This window comes from Thunnus thynnus, chromosome 17 (genome assembly GCF_963924715.1).
Source record: "Thunnus thynnus chromosome 17, fThuThy2.1, whole genome shotgun sequence".
In the NCBI taxonomy this organism is placed as follows: domain Eukaryota; kingdom Metazoa; phylum Chordata; class Actinopteri; order Scombriformes; family Scombridae; genus Thunnus; species Thunnus thynnus.
In genome coordinates, this window is record NC_089533.1 from 5,944,083 (window position 1) to 5,968,121 (window position 24,039).

The window sequence follows — 24,039 nt, forward strand, 5'->3', positions numbered from 1 at the left end:
GGTGACAGAGACTTCTACAAAGAAAACTCAAAACAAGTAGATACAAGAACTCTTATTCCTCAAGCCATCGGCCTGTAAAACAAGCAGGTTTTATTGTCTCTTAGCTGGTCTCTTGTACTTAAATTTGATTTTACTGATTGTGGATTGACTGTTTTAATTAGATTTATTGTTTTTATTCAGTCTCAGTGGGATCAAATGTGTTTTATAATGATGATGCAGTGGTCTTATTGGGTATTCTGGAGCACTGGACCAAACTAATTTCCCCCGTGTGGGATAATAAAATTGATCTGAATCTGAATCTGTAACAATATACCAGGATTTATCATCGCGCTGTTTGCTATTGGCTGGCTGCAAAAAAAAAAAAAAAAACATAAACAGTGGTTAATGGGGCGGTTTGCTTGGCAGATGGCCATGTGTTGATGTCAGCTGACTGAGATAAAGTGCAGCGTTTGACCTGGACACAGTTCGCTTGACATGGACACAAGGCTTAAAAGTGACTGTTGTGTTAGTGTGTGTGTGTGTGTGAGTGTGTGTGTGTGTGACAGCTGACAGCTCTGCCCATGTAATAACATCCACAGGCGAGACTCGGGGACTCTAGAGAGGATGATGGCAGGGTGATTCACAAGCTCAAACCCACATAAATGCAACAACTCTCACTCTGTCTCTTTCAAACACACACACACTCTTTCATTCTTTTCATCTCAAATTCAATAATACTTCTACTTTGTGTGAAACAGTTTCAATTTTTATTTCCAAAAGACAGGCGGTTTGCCACAAGAGGAGGGTTTTTTTTTGTTTGTTTTTTGTTTTTTTTGGAGAGAAGAGCATACACAGATACTGAATAAGGCTAAAGACAGTAGCAGAGCAAACCCAGCACTTTCTGGAAGCTATGTCATTACTTTGGTAAAGATCTTCTCCATGATAGGCGTCATACATACATACATACATATAGCAACACATGATTTGATATTACAGACAGACAGGAAAACTACTTGTTCCCCAGTTACTTATCTTAAAGGAACAGTCTGAAATTCTATATGCGTGTTTGGCGTCAAAGCGAGAATCCGATGAAAAAGAGCGATATCAGTTTTATCTCTGAACATCTTGTGCAGAGATAATGTTATATCTAGGGCATGTTTAGACCTGGGCCATGTTTGCTAAAAGCATCTTGTGGCAAAGATTATCTTTATTCCCGTTTTAAAGGCACATGGGTTAAGAACTTCTTGGCTTTAACATGCTCTCTGGAAATGGGTCCCAGCTTTTAGAAGAAGGGGGAAATTCCTAGCCTTGCTCCATCAAAATTGAAAAAATATGCCTTCCAAGATCTCCAAAGTGTCTTATTTACACATGAAGAGATAACACACAACAAGGTGTCTTTGTATAAGAATATATAGAATGATGTGGAGTTGTTATTCTCCCTATCGGTACACCTCAGAGTGCATTATTCTGATTATACTATTATAAAAAGGAGGCTATGTTTCAATCTTTATCCATTTACAAAGTTTAATATACTTGTTGAGTGGAAGTAGCCTGTCAGTATCTTCAATAGGTATATTATACGTTTTGTTAGCTGCCAAACTTGTTGCTAATACATCCAAAAGTCACCTAAATTTTGCTTTCAAAGGAGATTTAGGGCAGAGCTCTAACCTGGCAACCCAACTACAAGGAAAGGATGTTTAAGATGTTGTGTGCAGTCAGCAGATCCGCTCTTAATTAAACCAGCAGATATTTGCCTAACATCAAGCAGATACAGAATAACTCTTTTTAGCTGTTTTTGGTTTCCACTAACTCCTGAGGAAAATATTTTAGCTGCTAAATGCTCCACTATGTTAGCCAGCTAGTTGCTAACTTTATCTGGCTGCCGTTTGGTGCTGAGCAGGTAGTGTACAGAGGCTTTTTAGACCTTTTTCTCTGAAAACAGCTGCCCCCTGCTGCCGAAAACAACACTATGAGAGCGCTGAGAGTGAAGCGAAACAGTATAGTTGCAGCCGGACAGCTAAACAATGAGCTAAAACTCGCTATAAAGCTCCTTAAAGCCTAGGGGAACTGCAGAGTCGCTGATAATTCATCACTACCAACACATATCACACTGTCATTTCATATATTGTTCTTATTAAAAGAAAAAAGGACAGCATTGGAGTTCCTGGATTGTATGTTTTTCACTGTTGATAGCGCTAGGCTAGCGCTAGGCTAGCAGTTTACCACACAGAGAGATGAATCTGGCATCTTCATCTCACCGCGTAGCTATTTGACAGCAAACAACCACGTTCCACATCATTTCAGTCTGTTCCTTTAAACCACAAAAACAGAAGAGAAATGCAGCTCATATCTACATCTATCAAGCAGACTCCGTTTGTAAGGCTGCTCCGGGTTAATTACAATCACATTATTAGCGTCACTTTCCTCTTATGTCGTGAAGCTTTGTGAGCATTTTAATAGCATTGTGTGTTGAGGTGCAAAAAAAAAACTCAAATCATCTCAAAGCAGTCCTGTAATGCAATTTTAGCACCAAATAGTTAGTTATATAGTGTACCTTTAGAGTCCAGCATATTTTACTTTACATTAAAGCATTGTTTATCATATGGCTTCAATACAAGTGGTCTATGCATACTGTATATATTAAAACATTTGTCAAAATCCTTCAGGAGATCACACAACGTGGGTAGTTTTTAAAAAAATCTCTGTATGCTAAAATATCCGCCATAGTGCGATTAAACTGTCATCACACGTCTTTGGCTAACAGCTACTTGGTGTTTTTTTTACAGCACTTGGTTTTTTATGTGTTTGATACTTCTAACCAGGTTGTGGCTCCCACAGTGAAATCAATAAGATCTTTCATCTTCAGTCTACATGCGGTAACTACACCACTTCGACGTAGTTGGCTGGGTAAAGCCCCTCCCAACCGCCGTCCTTCATCCCCCGACACCAGCCCTGGTCATCCTCATCCTCGACCTTCAAGAATTCCTCACCTGCAGGGAGAAAGAGACTTTTTGGTAGTTAAAATTAGGAAAAAATAAAGCTTCACAATATGCTGATTTACAGTAATTTCATGAAATAATAAACACTATTAAACATACAGTTCATAATTAATCCTTTTTGATGTAGTTTGTAGATTTAATGTTAAGAAAACTCATTTTATTAGGGTCTAACTCGGAAAACAAATCTATAAACTCTATGCTTTCAGACATTTCAACATGATTCCTTGGAGTAATTATAGACAATAAGTTGAACTGGAAATGACATACTAATATGATTAAATGTATTATTATTTAAAATAGCAATAAATAAATAAATAAACATAGGGATTATTGGCAAAACAAGATACAAGCTTAATCTCAGCACTACATTATGTTTGTATTATTCCATTATTTACCTTTATATCTGTAATATGGCTTTTATATGCTAATCTCTTTTTGCAAGATCTGCCATTCTCAGTTTTTTCCAAATTAATCAACTTCAGGTTGTTGAGTTTATTTATTGGTATTCCTCTAATACTTATTTCAGTACATTTAGCACCATTCACAACAATGAAACCAGGAACAGCATTATCAAGAGCCTCAAACGCCCGGTTTAGAAAAAACTAGAAGTCTTAAAATCTGCAACTCAATCCCCAACTCAAAGTAATTTTGTAAATTCATCCCCAGACGTTTTGTTTATTTTTTGGTACGTTTCTATTCTGAACAATTTGTAGATTCTAGTTTTTAGATTTCTAGTTTGGGACGACCACGCTTGCGTTGGAGCAGCCCGTAGTTACGCTGCTATAGGCCTAGACTACCGGGGGACTTCCATTGATGCACTGAGCTCCTCTCTCCTCCTCCTCCTTCTCCTCCTCCTCCTCTCCATCTGTACGCATTCATGTACCATTAATGCATGTCACCAACTTGGCATCTTCCCCGGAGTTTTTGTGCTTTCTCATCTCACAGGAGACCTTCGGCTGCGGACCGACTGCTGCCTAGCTCGACGCCTCCTGCTGCTTCTATTATTAGTCATATTTCTATTATTATTATTGTTGCTATTGTTATTATTGTTATTATTATGCTTCTCTGTATGTCTCTCTCTCTCTCCTCTTCCCTGCCCTCCTTCTGTCTCTCTCTAAACCCAACCAGTCAGGGCAGATGGCCGCCCACCTAGAGCCCGGTTCTGCTTGAGGTTTTTTCCCGTTAAAGGGGAGTTTTTCCTTGCTGCCGTCGCCAAGCGCTGCTCATGTGGGAATGTTGGGTCTCGGTAAATTAAAGAGCACAGTGTAAACCGGCTCTCTATGTGAAAAGTGCCCCATGACAACTTCTGTTGTGATTTGGTGCTATATAAATAAAACCGAACTGAATTGAATTTTCACAAATTTTGCCACACAATTTTGATTTTATTTAGATATTTAGACCCAGAAACACGATGCTGTGATGCTTAATTTTCTTCTAAAGGAGCCACATGATAAACCTTTTGGGTTTTTGGCTCTGTTTGCACATTTCTTGTGATTATAAGCATATTTCCTTGTGTCTTAACCCATTTTTTTACTTGACTTTTTATGTTATCTTCTATTTCGATATTGTGCAAATAAATAAACAAACACAGTACATTTTGTAGGTTTGTGGTTGTGTGTTTACCTGCTTTAAAGGAAAGTTCGTCCGTCTCCTGTCCAACATAGTCATACAGAGCTCTTACTTTCACTCCTCCGATCATCACACTAGAGGAAACGAAGACGAAGAAGGAAATAAAGGGGAGACAGTGAGACAGATGGTGATGTGTGATCAACCATTCACAGCTACACTGCATCAGACTTGCACATAACAACTTCCTTTGGGATGAATCTACTCACTTCCTGTCTATCGATACTTTCTGTTCAGCTTCTTTCTTCCCTTTTTTGGCTTTCTTTTCAGGCGTCCATTCCTAAAAAAAACAAGCAGACTGTAAATATTTGAACTTCACCTTAATATAACTTATAGAAATGGTGGAAAGAAATAAAAGACTAACCTGGAAGTGAGGCCAGTCGGTGGGCATGCCGGGCCCGTGGGTGTTTTTCCACCAGCGAAGGTCCTCCTGCTCGTCGATGGCCATCAGTGTGTTGTGGAGCTCGTTGTAAACGGCCCTCACGCTGAGCGAGGATAAATAAATAAGATTAACACACAAAAAAAAAATCAATACCCTTCAAGATATTTTTAAGAAACACTTCACATTCCTGCTGTCGGTTTTAAACCTTCACTCAAGCCCAAGAGAGCAAAAAAAAACGATGCCATTTAACTTGAAGTGGTGCTCATAAGGCTTTACTATTCGTCATAATCCGAGCATGATATAATAAACACAACATGCAGGAATGTAAGCGATCGGATGCCCTCGGGGACAGCTGTATAGTTAACGGCGTGGCGTTCATTCGAATTTAACTTACTGATGTTTCCCAGATGATTATATGGAAATAAAAGTTTATTTAAAGATCTAATTGGCACATAATCTGAATGCACTGCCATCCGGAGCATTTGAAGTAAAGTGTTGCCAATAAATTAAGCAGATTAATAGAGTATATAATTTCTCTCATCTACCCCACATCCCCCCTGTGGCCCCTGCAGATTTTTATAAAGTAATTAAGTTGCTGTCTTAGTGATTATTTCCTTTATTAGAGTGGAAGAGGAACACTCATGTGGTAATATGTAGTGGAACAGCTTTTAATTAAGGCTAGATTAAGTAAAATGATTGATTTTAACATGTTTAGTTCCGAATGCACAGCAGGAGACGAGCTGAGAAAACCACAAACTGTTCTACCTGTCTGACAACACGCACTGATCTTCAATAAATAGGCGGTTTTAGTGTTTAAAGATTTGTTTTTCACACACACACACACACACACAAACCTCTCATTGTTGGTAATGTCCAGGTGTTTGTGGATGGAGAGGAAAGCCTGTTTGAGGAAGACGATCCTTTTACGCTCCTCGTCCTGCGACTGGTCAAAGATGGACTCCATCTCCTCCATGTAGCGAGGAGCGTAGCGGTTCACCTCCTCCAGGACTTTCTCATAGCGGCCACGAACCTGTAAATAAATAATATAAATATAGTTTTATTTTCATGTGCTGCTCTTGAATTTACATATTCATAGAAACCAACAAAAGAAAAAAGGTAACCCTTCTCTAACCACTAATACTAGACAAACATTAACTAAAACTAGATGTGAGAAGTGAGATTATGAAAGAAATTCAGTTTTAAAACCAAAACTTTATATTGCTTTTTCCCCTAAAATAACTAAAATAAACTAAAACCATGCATGGATTGTACATAAATCTCATTTTCGTGCATTTCTTGGTGACATCTTATTGTCTCACATCTTGGAAATTTAAAACTACAATATTTCCTTCAACAACACTGGATTTAAATGAAAGAACAATGACAAAAAACAATATTTGCATTATACAGAATAACTAAAGCCAAATCAAATAGCCCCAAAACAATTCAAAAACGATTCAATTCAGAATTAATCAAAGCCAAAACCAAAAATAAATGTATACTATCAATATATTTACAAAACAAAATAAGACAAATATTGCCTACCATGAATAATACTTTCCTTAGTTGCCATAATTGGTATAAAAATATGTAATTCTGGTTTGACCTGATGTACAGCGCCTCCCATTGGCCAATCAGTGTCATATTTAAAATGACACTGATCTATTTATGGTTTTCTTGTAAACAAACACATTTCTGGTAAGTTTCATTGCATTATTTCCAAAACACACACTTTGTATCCTTAACAAATGCTTTAAATGCTTTTCATTCCTCATAAAAGACTTGCAAAGATGATTTTAGAGCTTTATTTACATCTATGTTGACCAGCTCACAGTCTTGTTCTTTCATGCCTTTAGTTGTTATCTTGGCGCCACTGACTAAGGTGGTTAAAAACTCCCGGCTGCCCTTAATCACTTACACATTTTTGAGTCACCTAACTGAGATTACAAATCTCTTTGTCAAGCGTATCCTGGCTGAGATAGGCATCGACAACACCAACAACAGAAAGCAAATAACACAAAATATGTCTGTAACTACATCACAAAATCAGAGTCAAACACTGCAATTATAAATCATTAGTAGAAATTCCGATACAATCATATAAAATATTACATCATAAAGACAACTTAAGACTCTTTAAAACAACTCAGTAGCTGTTTAGATCCCCAAATAGGTGAAATAAAACAAATAGGACCAATAAAATAATCAATGAGACTAAACACTTCAACATGATAACGAGATGAAACGTGTTGTTTACCTTCTCGGCCTCCTGCTGAGCCAGCTCTCTCTCCTCCTGGATCTTCTTCTGTTTGTCGATGGCGACGTCCGGGTTTCCCTGAGCGTGTTCCTCTCGCTCTCTGGCTGCCTGCTCCTTACGGCTCACCTTATGATACGCCCGCCTGGCTTTATCCAGCTGTGTACCAACCAAACCGTATCTTTATTTTGCAGTAAATGTAAGTGCATTAAGTAGAACTGTATGTAGTTTACAAAGGAGTTTGTCTACATGGATTTGACATGCAACAAACAACCATACCATCCACTCCAAAGCAGTTTAACCTGCAGCTAATGATAAAAACAGATACATCTGACTTTTGGAAAATCATCCTAGTGATTAAATAGCAGTGCATTAGGTCCCTGTGGTCTAAATATGGCCGTTGAATTGAAGCCATTTACTGAATCACTCCCCATTTGTCTTGTTGCAGAAGTTTAGTATTGATTCCCTGAGGGGGCCTGCGTATATATTTCTGATGCAAATATGTAATTCTGCTTTTGATGGATGTCCTCTTTTTCTCAAGCTGCACTCAAAACAGTCACACTGTTAAACAGCGTTTGGCTTCTACGTGAGCTTCAGTTTCTCCTGTGTAGGAAATTTATTGCACTGCAGCTACTTGTTGTATACTGTCTGTAGTATTTCTTTTTGTTGTGTTTTGTTATATATATATATATGAAATGTGTTCGCCTTGGGAAGGAACATTTGAGAAGAATGATCTGATAAAGTCAAATCAGTTTTTGAATAAGTAAAACAGTGTTGCATTAAAAAAGAGAAAGTGTTGTTAAATGGGTTTCTGGTTCAAATGTGTCTGGTTCAGGTCACTGGAGTCCTTGACTGGCTGAGTTTGAAATGTTCCCGAAAACAAACTCCAAAACGCCTTGAGCTACCAACTACGTCAGCTGTTTACTAGAAATCAGAAGAAGAGTGTGGTTGTACTGAGTGCATGTGTGAAAATAAAGGTATATCAGCCAATGTGCTGTAGGAAAAAGCATGATGTTTAATTAACTATCCTTTGATAATAAATGTTGGAAACCACCTTATTTAAAGCTATAACTAAATGTTATTACACTGTAACTAGTGTAGAAGCTACTACACTGCCTCTGTGTACAGATCTTGAACACTAGAGTGGTGAATAAATGTGAATAAATAAGAATAATAAACAGTATCATCTGGAGAAGGAGAGAGGAGAAACTGCCTCAAAATTTTTCAGACCTTTTTGAGGCGTTTGGCCCAGGGCTTCTGAGCACGTGCAAAGCCCGTCTCGGTGTCCTGGGACTCCTTGAAGCCTCCAAATAACTTCTTGTGGAAGGTGTCTTTCTGCCAGGTCCTGACCCGGTCTCCATCCTCCGACACCAGGGAGCGACAGATGGAGGCGTGTAAGGAGGCCAGACGATCAGCGGAAGAGAGAAAACACTGCCAAGCCTTCAGGAGAGATCCGTACAGTGGACCTGAGGGAGGATGAGGAGGAGGGGGAGGAGGAGGAGGAGATGGACCAGGGAATCACACACACTTATTAGTAAGCTAGTCTGGCATTTTTTATATTTTTATAATGACACACTGCACATATTTCTTTTTATTATATGTCTAACATGCTCTGCTGCTTTTGTGCATCATCATCTTACCACTTAATCTAATTTTATATATAAAAAATATCATTTTTTGCATCATAGAAACCATTCTGATGACAGCCACTAATTACATGAAGCAGAAACTAGAAAACAAAAAGTATTACCGTCTCTTCTCACAAAGGATTGTATGATAATTATTCACATTTCATCATGTTAGACACATTAGATGCTGCTGTTACTCACTGGAGTCCACTACTGGTTTCCACTTGTTGCTCCATTCACTGAGCTGCTGGGCGTACTGCCTCTCCACGCGAGCCCTCTCTTGGAAACACGCCACTATGTCATTACAGGCCTGGAACGAGTCCTCTGTTCGTTTCACAGTGCGCTGATAGTTCCCAGGCTGCCGTGACACAAAGAGAGAGGAAGATCGAGTGCATAAGCCCAGTGATACCAGTGTCCTTATTTTCACATTGAGAATATATAAAGACTCTGCTGCATATTGTCAATATTTAGAAGAGTCTTTCATTTCATTTTCTTCATTTGTTTCAGTGCCAGAGTACAAAATAACACATCTGTTCAGAGTTTGCTCCTAATTGTACTGTTGTCTCATTTAGTTTATGCAGACCATAAACTTAATTAGACAAACTAACACAGTGAACACTAAAATGCTGACTTTTACTGTTACTACCATATATATACTACTCAAAATAAAATATTCCTTTATTATAAGTACTACTACAACCACTACTGTCGCTGCTATACCTGTACTACTATCATTAGTAAACAAAAGTAAACAAAACAACAGTACGCTTCATAAAGAGGAACAAACAGGAGAGTCAGTATGAAAAATATAGACGTACAAAACTGAAAAATACTAGATTATTAGTTTGTGCCAATTTTTTTAGCTATTACCAATTAACAATCACCTTTAGTTTTCATCACTAGTCGTACATCGACTACTGTTGCTGCTACTACAACTTACTTACTACTACTGCGACTACAAATACTCCATCTATAGACGTTTTCTACTTCGACTGCTGCACCGTGACAAGCACTAAAAGCGCTGTAATTAATAGCGTTAATGGAATAGTTCAATATATCTTCTCATCTCACTCTCTTGCCAAAAGTTAGATGAGAGGATCAATATCACTCTCATATCTGTCTGGTAAATGTGTTGCTGCAGCCAGTTAGCTCAGCTTAGCATAGACTGGAAAGTGCTCGCCTGGCTTTGTCCAAAAGTAATAAAATCAACCTACCAGCTCCTCTAAAGCTCTCCAATTAACGCGTTATACATAATTTATTTAATCGTAAAACCAACAGTTTGCTGTTTTATTGGGGGTTATGTGCCGGGCTATTTCTTGGCCGAGAGCAGTAACTACCTGGAGTCTCCACTGGTCGTTTGGAAACTGCTCCCTGTTTCCCAATTTTTGTGCAAAGCTAAGCTAGCCGGCTGCTGGTGGTAAGGCATGTTTTTAATTGCTTTTGGGCAACGACGGAGGTCTACGGCACAGAGGAATAAGATATATCAGGCTTTGGATACACACACGATACTTTTAAATACATCAGTTCATTGTTCTTTTGGCTCTGAGATTAGTTGACAATAAGAAAAATATAGGAAATCACCAGACATATCGTTTAAAGGACCAGTGTGTAAGATTTAGTGGCATCTAGTGGTGAAGTTGCAGATTGCAACCAACTGAATACCTCTCCCCTCCCCCTCCCCCTTCCAAGCATGTGGCGGTGACCATGAAACTCGTAAAAAAAATGTGAAAGGCCCGCTCTAGAGTCAGTGTTTGGTTTGTCCATTCTGGGCTACTGTAGAAACATGGCAACATGGCGGCCTCCATAGAAGACGACCTTCTCCCTATTTAGATATAAAGGGCTCATTCTAAGGTAACAAAAACACAACGATTCTTATTTTCAGGTGATTATACACTAATTAAAACATCCATTTCCATAAAACAGTCTGTTCCACTAGATGCCACTAAATTCTACACACTGCACCTTTAATATTTACCATAGAGACATGAGAGTGGTGTCAATCTACTGTAATTCACACCAAAAAAGCAAATAAGTGTGTTTCTCAAAATGTGAAACTACTTGTTTAATGATTGCTCTGTTTCATTTAGGTGTCCCCCAGTAAGTTGTGCCAGTGAACCAGCATGTACACAACCTTTAACTGGAGTTACACTTCGATGTCAAGAAGTCTGACATGTAAAATGTCCATTAGCATTACTGCTGCGACTTCTACTTCTACTATGAGACCAACTGCCTCTGCTAGTCTGTCATGACATTCTCCAGTCAGTAGTCATAACAAGGTCCGGCATTCATTCTCTTTACTTTTCACAGCTGTGACACTGCTGCAGCCGTCTAAGGTCAACCCCTACTCGCCACAAGTGACACTTTACTGGCATTAGGTTTCCTGTGGTAAACTCTGGGCGGCGGCAGCGGCGGCGGCGGTGGAGGCAGCAGCGCGGGGTGTGGTCAGCGGACATGTAGACGAGGCCCTGGCCATAAAAAGCCAGACGGAGAGAGGGGAGGACAAGAGGGCAGAAGAGGAAAAGGCCCAGAGTGTATCTGAAGCAAGTGTGTTGTTTGTGGATGTGGAATTTGGAAATCTCTCTGCAATTTTCCTGGCAGCCGCCGGCAGCTCCTACTCAGCACTCACTCCTACTCTCCTTCTCACTTTCTGTCATACTCTATCTGAGAGTCACTGGCACATTTAGACAGCGAGATTAAAAGGCGCTGGACACAATATAAGTTGGCATGCTGTGTTAGCTCATCTGAAACAAAACACTCACTGTAAATACCATAAATTTATACATATATATATATATATATATATATATATATATATATATGAGTAGGAAGTAGACATAAGTGAATAGAAGTAGAAGTGAATAGAGCCTTCTACCGGCTGACAGGTGTAAGTATTAATATTGATAATAAATGATGAACTGTACAGCAGAATATATAGATATATACAATATACGAACACAAGAGTGTAAATGACACATAGGTACAGTATAATAGTCTATATAGAAGTCTATTTTTTGTATGTATTACATATTATTATCATTATCTTCATTTATTTGATTTGATTTAACTCATTTCTTTCTATGTTACTTTGTTTCTGTTCAGTGTGAGTTATTGAAGTTGGAAACAGCAACACTGCATGTGTGAAAATAACAAAAAGTATTAAAAATAAACATTGCTAATGAAGTTCCAGTTCCTGTATTGATATATTAATTACCGGGGGAAGCTAATTGTAACGGAGTCATCATTAATGTTATTAGTTACACCTGTGCTTTTACTGCTATGACATTTGATTTTCTTAATAAGGGATTATATCACTCTAATTAGATTCATAATGAGGTTGTAATTGATGCTGTCTGCATGTTTTACACGTACAGTAAATACATCCTGGACAGTTTCTTTGATGATCACAACGATCAATGTTATTTCATTACTCAGATAACAACAGCCAACCTTTAATCGACTGTGAGCAACAGAGTATTCCACCAAAGTGTATTTTTGTATACTTACTTACTTTATGACTAATTGATGAGCTCTTTGATTCTAATTAGACTCTTAATTAAAATCAGGTGCACTGCAAAGGTCAAGAGGTTAAGTCTATTCATGTCGGCAGCACTGACAGCAGTTGTAACACGATGCTATTAGGTAGCTTCGATCGATCAGGATCTAAGACGGGAGAATATTTATAAGAATGCATTCTTTAAGGTATGTGATTTTTTTTAATTTGCCATATAAATAATTTTTCTGCCCTTCTGCTTTTATAGTTTTAAAGGATTTTGTTCACATTTTTATGCTATCTATCTGCTGGTCTTTATGCTATAGTCACATGCTCATATGAACATTTACAGGGTTTCTGGTGTCTGTAATGATTCCTCCTCTCTATACTGGATGTGAAACGATCCCTTTCTAACACAGTTCCAATGTGAGAGATGGGGGACAAAATCTGCAGTCCTTAATCTGTGCAAAAAAAGCATCTTAATCAAATGTTCAGCTGAAGCTAATATGAGGGTTCAATGAGTCTAAATAAGTCAAATCAAGTGGGTGTCTTCCAAAGGGTCATTTTACAACTAAATTCCCTCTTTTGTGTTTTCCTGAATGTTGCTTCCTAACTGAACTGAAGGGAACAAAAACACAAAGAGGGAATTTTGTACTAAAAAGACTTTGGAGGACACTCGCTTGATATGAACGACTGCTGAAGCCTCTTATCTGCTTTGGCTGAACTTAAAGGGGACGTATCATGTACACTTCCAGGTCTATATTTCTATTCTGGAGCTATACTGGAATATCTTTGCATGATTTACAGTTCATAAAACTCCTTATTTATCTTATACTGGCTCTATATGCAGCCCCTCAGTTCAGCCTCTGTCTGAAACAGGCCGTTTTAAGGACGCCTACTCTGCTCTGATTGGTTAGCTTCAGGAAACTTCCCCTCAGCAGACTTCCACCAGATCTGGAGGCTACAACAACAAATTATAGCAGCAGGATACTCAAAATGTCAACTTCTCAAATACTTCCGTACATGTTCAAGCTGACATATGCGATTGGACAACGCAAACAACCCAAAGAACAACCTTATCAATAAAGGAACAGACGGCTGTTTGTGACGTCATCATGAGGAGGAAGTAGAAGTCACACTGCAAACAAAGCGTTAACAGCAGGCTGAAGCCCTGGATTTTGACTTGAAGGCAACATTTTCACATATGTTCACCTCAAGTTTTGGAGCTCTGACCATGTTCAACACAGACATCCGACATTATAACAATATAAATGACAGAAAATCACAAAAAGTATGTTATGTCCCCTTGAGGGATGCTTTTCTGCACGAAACAAGGACTGTAGAATTTGTTTTTTTATTACATTGGAATTGCATTAGGAAGGAATCTTTTCAGGACAAGTATGCATGGATAGGAGGAAAAACTGCACCAAAGTGAGTCCATCACCAAGACTCTAACAATGTTTTTTACTTTTGCACTAACAGCCTTCAAACAAAGCAATCAGCAGCAAATGTGCTTTTTATGAAACACTATTTTTTTTATGTTTCGTTCAGAATCAAATTGGTGAACTTCAAATCAGTGTTCCTCTCCCTCGCTCTGGTTTCTTTCCTTACTTTCCTTTCTTTCGGCCTCTGTTGTGGTTTACACTGACTCTCCTCACTCGTCTGCGAATTAAACAGAAACAGCTGAGGAATCCAGTTTGAGGCCAACGGCAACGCTGCAGAGACCCAGTTGGCCAATCTCAGAGGCAGATGCAAATCCGCTACTAGAGAATCTGCCCGAGCTACACAACGCAGTATCAAAGAAAATGGCCACGGTCATCTGTTGAAAAAAAAATCCCATTTTCATGTATATAACTGATCTTGTCCAGACTTTAGCGTGTCAGTACATAGAAAAAGTACAGAGAGCCACAAGCTGAAGAAGTGCAGCAGCAGTGATGGTAAAATCTGCAGGAATTAAAATGCAGTAAAAGTATTAGAGTAGCACAACTAGTACTACTACTCTACAATAAGGAGTGGCATGGTAGTAATAGTTTAAAATAGCATTATAGTGCAGCAGCAGTAGTAGTATTAATAGAAGTAGAAATAGTAGTTATATGCCAGATTTTATATGCACGCCCTTCCAAAGTGCCTTTCAAACATTTCATGAGACACAGCGCAGCTCTACACTACTAACAACAAGCTAAGAGAACACCTGACACAAACTGTTTGTCTTAACAAGAATAAAGAGGCTCATCGATCCAGGCCGACATCTACAGACAGTCTGTTTCAGATTGGAAAACACTAAGATCTTTTGTTTGTTACTTAGCTCTTTAAACAGCCTGCGCGATGTGTCAGAGGACCTGTGAGTGAAGTCACATTAGAGCCTGATCATGCAGCGCCTTGTAGGGGATCACATACTGTCTGTAAGTAATCACTGGTGAGTAAAGAGTCCAGAAGTGTCACAGCGGGAGGTTTGTATCTATTAGTGTGAAAAGCCCACTTGTATACTCTATAGAGTGGATTGCAAACCTCTTGAAGTGGCATTGTCTTTGTAAATACGAAACAGAAGAGCTTAAGTTTTGCAGCTATAATGACAGACAGCCCTTGAGCACAGCGGCGGGATGACACAGACAGGAACTGGCCTGGAAACACATCCAGCGCAACGGGAGGCTGCCAAAATTACAGGAGGAGAGAGATGAAAGTGGGGCAGCCCATTAAGGCCAATGGGAGACAAAAGCCAATGTTAAAGTGGTAGCACATCTCAAATTAGATGTAGCACGCTGGAAGTGTTTACGGCTTTAAACAGAACCGTGTCTTGTAAACAGAGTGCAGACCAGTTAACGAAATATTAAAAATGTTTGTTATTAGTGCTGAGTTGGAAGTGATTTGCATTTACAAAAGGAATAGTCATCTGCAGTCATAAAATAACACATCACAGATATTATATTATAGGATTTAAGCTAAAATGCTGAATTAAAACTATGAACCAGTTCATCTTTTTGTGACAGAGTTTATCATCAGGTGTTATAAAACTCAATATGCTCAGTTTTATGGTACAATATGCAGCTGATGTGTAATTTATTGCTTTTTCATGAATGATGTATTGATGTTGCTACTCATGTCTGTCATTTATTCATTTGATATTGATATATTTTTATATTTTAGTTGCTTTCTTCATCTCGTCTAAGTTTCCAAACTATGAAATTAGAGCTTCAATGATTAGTAGATTAACTATTTTGATAATCAATTCATCATTTTGACTCATTTTTTTAAGAAAAAAAGCCCAAATTCTCCAATTCAACCTCCTCAAATGTGAATATTTTCTGGTTTCTTTGCTCTTCTATGACAGTAAATTGAATATCTTTTGGGTTATTGATTGTTGGTCTTGACAAAAGAAGATTTTAGAGGCTTTGACTGACATTTTTCACCATTTTATACAAACAACTAATCAATTAAATGAGAAAATATTTGACAGATTAATCAATAATGAAAACAAACAATAGTTGCATCCCTACAGGAAATATTGTGACTGGAAAGCAATCACCTCATATATATAGAGTAGGCCTATTTCTTTCTATAAACTGGTGCTCAGGGTCTAAACTGATCCTGGTTTTTAACTTTTCAGTCTTTGTTCTGCAGGTTAAGTTCACCATGTTTGACACTCATAAAACATTATGGTTGAGATTTTATTTTAAAGGAGTAGTTTGACATTTGGAAATTGACATTAGACATTGGGAAATGCATTCTTTGCAAGAGTTCAATGAGAGTTCAGCACCACTGTCATGTTTGTCTGTTCAATATGAAGCTACAGCCAGTTAGCTTAGCTTAGCACAACAACAGGAAACAGGGAAAAAAGTCACTTTGGATAAAACCATGTAATGTTTTTTTTTTTAAATAGCAGATCTCTGTATAGAAGCCATTATTTCACATTGAAACTTTACCATATCCAGCAGAAAACACAACAAATAAAAACATCTCGCCTCAGTATCAGAGCCATTACGTTGCAGAGAGCAGTTGAAACATAAACCTTGTCCGATTTATCGAGTGAATGCAGACAGTCAATACCTAATGAACAGAAAACTACCACAAAAAGCCTTTCTGAGCACAGTTGACCCCAAGAAAGTCGGTCAGAGTGCACAATGGTTACTATTCACGAGCCTTGTTTACGCTGATACGCAACCTGAACGACAAAACTGTTTAGTCTGTTTTGACTGGAAGGTCATTGAAACCGAGGAAAAAGCCTATCTTGTGTATCTCTATCTCCTCTATTGGTAGACAGCAAGACACACAGACAAAGACAAACACACACACAGCCTTACCATCCAGAAGCTGCGATTGTTGGCATCTTCAGAGCTGCTTTCTGATGACAGCGTCGACATCCTGTTCTCTGACAGAGTAAAGGAAAGTATGAGATTAAAACTACGGTATCACTCTGGCTTTTTAATCTAGTGCACATTGACCTTTTCTTGAAGGCTTTTGGAGGATTTCTCACTTCAGTATGTGAGCCAATTCAACAGAAATGATCCCAGTTGGAGAACATATGAACTACATTAATAATAGATTTCATTCTCATCGATTATCTCCCAACCTACATCGAGGACATTTATCAAATTCAGAACCAAACCACCAATGAAAACATATCTGTCCTCTAATGTGTATCTACTTGTGAGTCTAAGACATGAAAGCATTTGATTTCTCTTCAAACAAGTGAGCTGTGTAACATGTGTCAGTCATATAAACGGAGGTTTTGTAAACCCATTGAACCCATTTGTTGTTGGAAGTCGTGTACAGTTAATCTGAACCAGGAGGCGTACAGTAAACGGAGGCAGCGTCTCACAAGCCGCAACAACATCAGCGAGCATGGAGTATCTTATCCCAGCGTTCCCAGCTTTGAAACATGAGCTCTCCTAAAATAAACAGGGGGTAAAGGTCAACACATCCTATCATTCACGCTCACTTATTATTTTTTTTTTTTCTTCCTGTGCCTTGTGGGTTTGTCTCTTGCTTTTTTTATTATTTGTTAAAAGAGGAGAAACACCAGCTCATATTCATTTACAGCAACTCACATGACGAGAGGTGACGTAAATACCTAGAAAGTTCTGTATGACTCAGAATGAAATGATCCACATGAAGTATTTGGGATCTTTGAATGTTGCTTAATGGTGGTGTGGTTTCCCATTTTCCAAAAAGAAACTTTTCCAGTTTAAATATTTCACTAAATAGGAGGTGTTTTTTTTTTTGCCTTTTTGCCTTTTTGGTGTTTTTAAACCCTCAACGCGCCCGGAGCTGAACTCCACCCAGACTAGGCCTTCATGTCTTGCCTGTTTTTCCCTCCCTGCAGCCATCTCTCCTCATGCTTCTGTTAAGGCGCACAATTAGATTCAATGATTTTCCTCCACATCCTGCCGTTCACGGGGCATCACATGCTCCACTAAGAGCATAATACCATGCCTCCCCCACCCCTCCCTCCCTCTCTCTCCCCCCCTCTCCCTCTCTCTCTCCTCAAGCTCGCTTCTGTCGTGTCCCTGGCGCTGAGGTCTCGAAGATTACACAACCCCACATCTGCAGGAGGTCACGAAAATAATGAATCGCCTCCCTTTTAACCCTTGACCCTCGACTTCCTGTCCCCTCTCTGGCTGGCTTTCCTCGGGGATATGACTGCGTCCGAGTTTTCAGAGGAGCGTGGGGGGGTTGGGGGTGAGGGGGGAGGCTCTGCTGTCCTTGCCTAATATCAAATAATGTGCAAGTTTTACTAGGTTTTACTCCAGTCTGCTGACTTTCAGTGAGAATTACATGTAAAGATGAAAGATGCTACATGAAAGATTTATACACAGCACGTATAAACTGCAATCTCCTATCTGCTAGCTTAGACGTGCTCTACTTGCATGCCTTTCAAATATGATTTCATACTCTTTACAGGCATCAAGACGCACAACTCCATATCTACTGGAATCAATTCAGTGGCAGCAAGAGCCTTTCAAATATGATTTCTTAGCCTTTATAATCAATTTAAATCTCCTTTAAAGGGCCTCAGATAGTCTGGATTTTGCTTTATTCTTCATATGTAACTACTTAAAGAATGAAATCTCTAAAAAAAACAAATTAGAAAAGCATGACTGCACTATATTCTGATATATTCTCTACTTTTAAAGTTTCAATGAGCTACAACAGTTGAAGTACTTGCATTTGCGTGCTACTACTTTGTCCTATAAGTACAACAGAGAGTATACTGCGTAACTTACCACCTACATGCACAGATCTGACTCCACCATGGGTTCTCCAGACTTTTTATTATCTCCTGGCAAGGTCAGACAGGAAATTTGTTCCCCCCCCCAAAGTTTTCAACAAAAGTCCTCCACTGATCCAGTAACTTGACTTAAACTTTTTACACTTAAAAAAACAAACTAAAACCGAAGCTCGTGCGAGTTTTAAGAGCCCATCTGGTGCTTCCAAACCAACCAACTCTTTCACCCCTGTATCCTGCACCCACTCTGGCACACACACACGCTCACTCCTCCCCCTGTCCCCGTTTCATCTGTCACACATAACTCTGCACACACACACACACACACACACACACACACACACATTGCATAGACGAAATATATAGTAACAAATGAACACACAGAGCAGAAATAGGAGTCCAATCACTCCATTACATCTCTCTATAAATGCAACTATAAACCAAAGGAAGGTTAACAAGCTGCTTCCGGTTTCTTACCTCTCTAAATGTTGGGGCTCTCTTGGCTTCAACCCCCACTTTTTTTTTTCTTCTTCTTCTTTTGTTTGTCAGGTTAAAACTTTTTTCTCTTCTCAATCCAATGTCTGTGCACACTCTCAGGCTCTTTCTCTCCCACCGTCTTGTCTTCTTTTTACACTGCTCTTCAAGCTCTCCCACTCCTGATTTTTTTTTTTTCCACTCGTTCTGGACACTGCTGCTCCAGCTCTTCCCCCTTTCTTTGGCCCACACTGTTTGTATCAGATGAGTTGGCTTCTTTTTTTTTTTTTTTTTCGCCTCCTTCTTCTTCTTCTTCTTCTTCCCTACTTCTCCTCCCTCATACCCTCCCCTCTCCCTCTCTCTCTCTCTCACCCCCCCCCCCCCCCCCCCTCTCTCTCTCTCTCTCTCTCTCTCCAAAACAGCTGCAGGAAACGTATGCTCTTGTTCTTTGTACTTCACCACTTGTCGTCAGGGAACCGTCTCTCTCTCTCTCTCTCTTTTTCTCTGTATGTCTTGTCTTTCATTCACTCGCTTCACCTCCCTCAAAGTGTTAATGAGGTGTGTCTTTTTGGTGTTTGTTTGTGTCTAGATGAGTCACACAAAAAGCTGAGTCACCAACTAGTATGTTTGTGTGTGTGTGTGTTCATAGTCCTCGTTTCACTATCTTGCAAAGACGCACAAAGCAACGTGACCACATTAGGGGGGATCTCCACCCCCCCCCTCCTCCACTTTGCTTATCTTTAAACCCCATTTTTTCCCCCTACCCCCCACCCCCCAACAACATTCCCTCGGGATAGTTTGGTAGGCCTGCCTCCACAGCTGGAAGATACATCCGGTGTGTGTGTTTTTTTGGCAGAGATGCTTTGAAGTCAGAGACACTGTTAACACTCACATATCCCTCATATATCGGTGACATAACGGCTCATGCTATGCTGAACTCGTAGAGCTTCCACCTTGCCAGAACATGTCATGTAAATAACTAGACAGCTGTCGTATGTTGCAATGCTTACGGCCAGCTGCTGTAACCTGCTCTTAGGAAACAGTAATTCTATGTTTGTAAATCCTATAATCAAACCTGGAAGGATAGTAGACAGATATCATGACAACACTGTAATTAAAATGATAATAGAGACAGAAAATGTAAACAAGTGGAATAAGATCCACATTAAATGATGTTATACTGTTTATAAATTCAATATAAATTCATCATAAGCTGTATATTTCTGCAGAGTTTTAGAAATATTATATTGATTCTTATTGTAGCATAACCAAGTTTTTTTTTTGAATTAACTGGATGGAAAGAATCCAGAAATGTTTCACTACAGTAGACATGTGTTTACTTTGTTAAAATTTATTAATGTTAGTGCATCTTAAAATTTTGCAAAAGATAAATATTATCTTAACACAAAGTACTCTGTTGCTCAAATGTCATGACTTCATTTCATCTTTGTTCCTATCGTACGGAGCAGAAAACATAACTTTTAAATACAGATTATAAAAAGTACATTTAATTGTCTATGCAAGAACGCACAACGGCTTTAATGTTGTTTAAGATGTACTGTTGTAATGTAATATTTATAATGAGCAGAGGTATCTTTAGAAAGGCATCTTGAGAAAACTTAATGGAAAATGTGTAGTAATTTAATTACCTACTCAAAGTTCAGCTGAGAAAAACTTGAAAAGACTTGTTTCTTAAAGGACGTGTTCACTGTCTTAAAAAACAACAGTCAGGAGCCTAAATGAACATTGAAACACTTTGAAACAATCAATATGTATTTAAAAGTTTATCTGAAGCTAATATGAAGCTTCAGTCGTCCAAATGAGTCAAATCAAGTAGATCTTTCAACTTTACAGTCTTTTTAGTGCTGAAGTTCCTCTTTTTATTACTATACTTCCACCGCAGCTCAACAAGGAAACACAAAGAGGGAATTTGATGCTAAAACGACTGTAAATGTGTCAGATATCCACTTGATATGACTAACTCAGACCGCTGAAGCCTCATATAAGCTTCACATCGACTTTTAAATACATTTTTGCACAAAATGAACATTTGAAGGGGATCTTTTAACAGCCAGTATGAACAGGAGGAATGATTACAGCGAGGAAAACCTCTTTTGACTGTTGTTTTAAGACACACTTGATAAATTGTGAACCTTTCCTTTAATATGAATGTGCTGCTGCAGACTCCAGTCCAGTAGGAGGCGGTAATACAGACACAAGTTCACCAGTTTCCAACCGGCAATAAATGGAAAGACGAGGAAGCAGCTTCATCACTGTCTTCAGTCTGTTGGACAGACACTGTCCGCCTCACCTGTCATATCTCCGGTGGAAATGGTGAGATAAATTCACTAATATTACGTTTCTTGTTGTGATATGATATAATATGATATGTTGTGTTATATGTTATATGAGGACAGTATCGCAGTGAGAACTAGTTACGTGTTTGTGCAGCTCCTGCAACCTGCTGCCTTTCTGTTATATGATTGAGTGACGACTTATTTTACACGTTAAATTCGGTTTAATTATCGGCAGCAGAAACGAGCAGCTGCCTGTGAAAAGAAAAGGTGTTTTTACCCAAATTTAAACGGTTTGGTGTTTTAAATTAAAAGCCGAATTCAACCGACAGACACGTGGCTACGACTGGTAGCATGTTGCCCTTCATAGGACTCATATGGTCTCGTTGTTGAATAAATAACATTAAATTGTGACTTTTCTGAATGAAATTAGACAGTCACCAGTTAATGTAATTTGTCCAAACATACATTAGCTGCTAAAACAGCCGGTCAGTAACTCTGTGGGCCTAACGGTAGCTCCACGTGGCCCTCTAGGTAGCATTAGCATGCTAGCTAACAGCTAGTCAGGTGGCCTTCAAAAACAATAATGTGCGTTTTATAAAACTTAAAGGAGCAATTGAACATTTTTTGAATACTCAGACATGAGATTTATGTTGCTCTTGTCTACTCAATCCCCTGAAAAGTCCCCTAAGTCATAAACTGCTCCTTTCAGTAACGATGTAAAGCAACTTCCATGTGACCATTAGGTACATTATCTTAAAGAAACCCTCCATATCTGTTTTTAAGATGTATATAAAATACTCTGCTTTAAAGAACTTGTGCCTGATATGGTTTTTCCACCAGAAAAAGTTCTTTTTTTGCTTAAAATGTCCTTTTTGTCAGCCATTAAAAAACATAGAATCTATAAATATGCAAACATATTTCACCTCTAAAGTTTCCCTGCTGGCTCCTCCTTCACTGTAAAGTTCATTCTCAGTGTTTGTGAACTGGAGGCTTCAAGTTTCCACACAACACTTGTGTAAGTTGATTTATTGGACCAGAATTGGCTTCAAATCATTACAAATCATGCTCATGGGTCCACCCCTTTAAAAAAAAAAAAAAAAAAAATCAGATTTCCAGTGAGCACAGAGAAACTTTCCACTTTGAGCAGCAGATGAATGTGAAAACAAACTCTGCACATAATTCATTCAACTCTAGGAACAAGAAGGAAAAACATGTTTTTGAGTGGAGGAGAGTTTTAAACAGATCATAAACCTGTTTTGTTGAGATTTAGTTGTGTGTCTCTCTCCCCTGATGACTTGCACTGGGCTCTGAGTCAGTATGGAGACTAAAGTGCACCTCTGGCCCTGACAAGCCAGAGTCTCTGAGGAGAAGATGAGCTAACCTTGGTCAAAAGTGATGATCTTGGAAGTACAGTGACTCATGGCTTTTTTTGTCCTTTCAGGTCTCAGAACAAGTGAACTCCTTTTTAATCAAGTTGGGTCCAACAAAGGTAGGTAGAGGGCACTGTTTTCATATGATTTACAAACGCTGTCATGGCAGCAACCTGCTCAAACAACGGAGAAAGCAGGAACATGCATATGTATATTATGTCTACTACTCTGTATAATAAAGAAAAACAAATTTGAGAAGCTGCAACTAGCAAATGTTGTGGATTTTGGCTTAAAAATGGACAAAAACAACTATCAAATCAGTTGCCAATTAATGATTTGATCGACTAATCGTAGACTCGTGTTATTAGTGGTGGTTTCAAACTACACTTGAACATATTGACAACTGCAGCCCAGTATGGATGACATTATTTCCTGCTAATTGTTCAGAGACACTTTGATTTGTGTGTGTTTAGCTGTTTTCTCCCCTGATGACTTGCACTGGGCTCTGAATCACTATGGAGACAAAAGTGCACCTTTGGCCCTGACAAGCCAAAGTCTCTGAGGAGAAAATGAAACTAATATCAGTCAAAGATGAGGATTAAAACAACAAATTAACACTTGATTTATTTATTTTTTTGTCTTTTCAGGTCTTCAAAGAAGTCACACCTAGACCGGACTTGAATCAGGTTGGTTTCATAAAACGCTACATGACTTTGGCCTTTTAATAGCAGGCGTGGTGTGAACGCTGATCTCTTGTGATGTTTTGCACTGGGCTCTGAAAATCAGTGGTGACAGAAGTGCAGCTCTGCCCCTGACAAGGCAGAGTCTGATGAGACAGTAGCTAAAAAAAAAAACAAAACACAGTAAAGCTAGTAGGATAATGAATGTGTGTTTGTGATTGATGGTTTCCTGACTGTTCTTCTCTTGTGTTTTAGGTAATTCCTGCAGACATCAAACTATCTGATGACCATGTTGAATGTTTTTATGTGATTTTGTTGTTTTTTCTTATCATTAAAATGATCCTGTTCTGTATTTTCTCTGATTAATCAAATAAAACTGCATCTTAAACATTTTCGATTTGTTACTTCACTCTTCATACTACAAGCCTTACTGTAGAATAAACAACAATACATTATTGATAAGGACACTCTGTCCAAGGGCTGCAACCGATGATGACTTTCATTATCGATTAATCATTTAGTCTGAAATGTTAAACAGCCACAGTGATGTCTTCAGGTTGTCTGACAGCCTAAAACCTTCAGAGATTTAATTCACTGTCATGTGACACAATATAAAACAATAAATTGTCCCATTTGA

The 24,039-nt window shown here is 38.8% G+C and overlaps 1 protein-coding gene, 1 long non-coding RNA gene and 3 other non-coding genes across 8 annotated transcripts; 4 read left to right on the plus strand and 1 right to left on the minus strand.

The window, feature by feature from the left end:
- Positions 1-723: 723 nt before the first annotated feature.
- On the minus strand, positions 724-19,368 carry si:ch211-51c14.1 (protein kinase C and casein kinase substrate in neurons protein 3). 4 transcript variants are annotated; one of them, XM_067615685.1, is made up of 10 exons: positions 19,059-19,368; positions 16,657-16,724; positions 9,070-9,226; positions 8,471-8,706; positions 7,244-7,399; positions 5,841-6,016; positions 4,969-5,089; positions 4,814-4,884; positions 4,602-4,681; positions 724-2,969 (listed from the first exon to the last, which is right to left on the minus strand). In XM_067615685.1, the coding sequence occupies exons 2-10, from the start codon at positions 16,714-16,716 to the stop codon at positions 2,860-2,862; spliced, it is 1,167 nt and encodes a 388-aa protein (XP_067471786.1). In that variant the 5' UTR covers positions 16,717-16,724; positions 19,059-19,368; the 3' UTR covers positions 724-2,859. The 4 variants fall into 4 exon arrangements, with proteins under 4 accessions (XP_067471786.1, XP_067471788.1, XP_067471787.1 ...); XM_067615687.1 differs by lacking the exon at positions 19,059-19,368 and adding an exon at positions 18,580-18,834 and having other exon boundaries at positions 724-2,986; XM_067615686.1 differs by lacking the exon at positions 19,059-19,368 and adding an exon at positions 18,587-18,833.
- A 1,857-nt stretch (positions 19,369-21,225) lies between these two features.
- LOC137168188 (uncharacterized) lies at positions 21,226-23,581 on the plus strand. Its single transcript, XR_010924254.1, has 3 exons — positions 21,226-21,389; positions 22,794-22,841; positions 23,370-23,581. It is a non-coding gene; the product is annotated as an uncharacterized lncRNA (long non-coding RNA).
- On the plus strand, positions 22,632-22,723 carry LOC137168717 (small nucleolar RNA SNORD88). Its single transcript, XR_010924333.1, has one exon. It is a non-coding gene; the product is annotated as a small nucleolar RNA SNORD88 (small nucleolar RNA).
- LOC137168716 (small nucleolar RNA SNORD88) lies at positions 23,200-23,291 on the plus strand. The gene has a single exon (XR_010924332.1). It is a non-coding gene; the product is annotated as a small nucleolar RNA SNORD88 (small nucleolar RNA).
- Positions 23,470-23,559, plus strand: LOC137168719 (small nucleolar RNA SNORD88). Its single transcript, XR_010924335.1, has one exon. It is a non-coding gene; the product is annotated as a small nucleolar RNA SNORD88 (small nucleolar RNA).
- Positions 23,582-24,039: the final 458 nt, after the last annotated feature.

Coding starts and splice junctions, on each gene's coding strand:
- si:ch211-51c14.1 (XM_067615685.1), bottom strand. CDS start 16,716: ATGTCGACGCTGTCATCAGAAAGCAGCTCTGAAGATGCCAACAATCGC. Junction 9,227..16,656: donor ACAATCGCAGCTTCTGGATG/GTAAGGCTGTGT, acceptor GTGTCACGGCAG/CCTGGGAACTATCAGCGCAC. Junction 2,970..4,601: donor CGAACTTTCCTTTAAAGCAG/GTAAACACACAA, acceptor TTCTCCCTGCAG/GTGAGGAATTCTTGAAGGTC.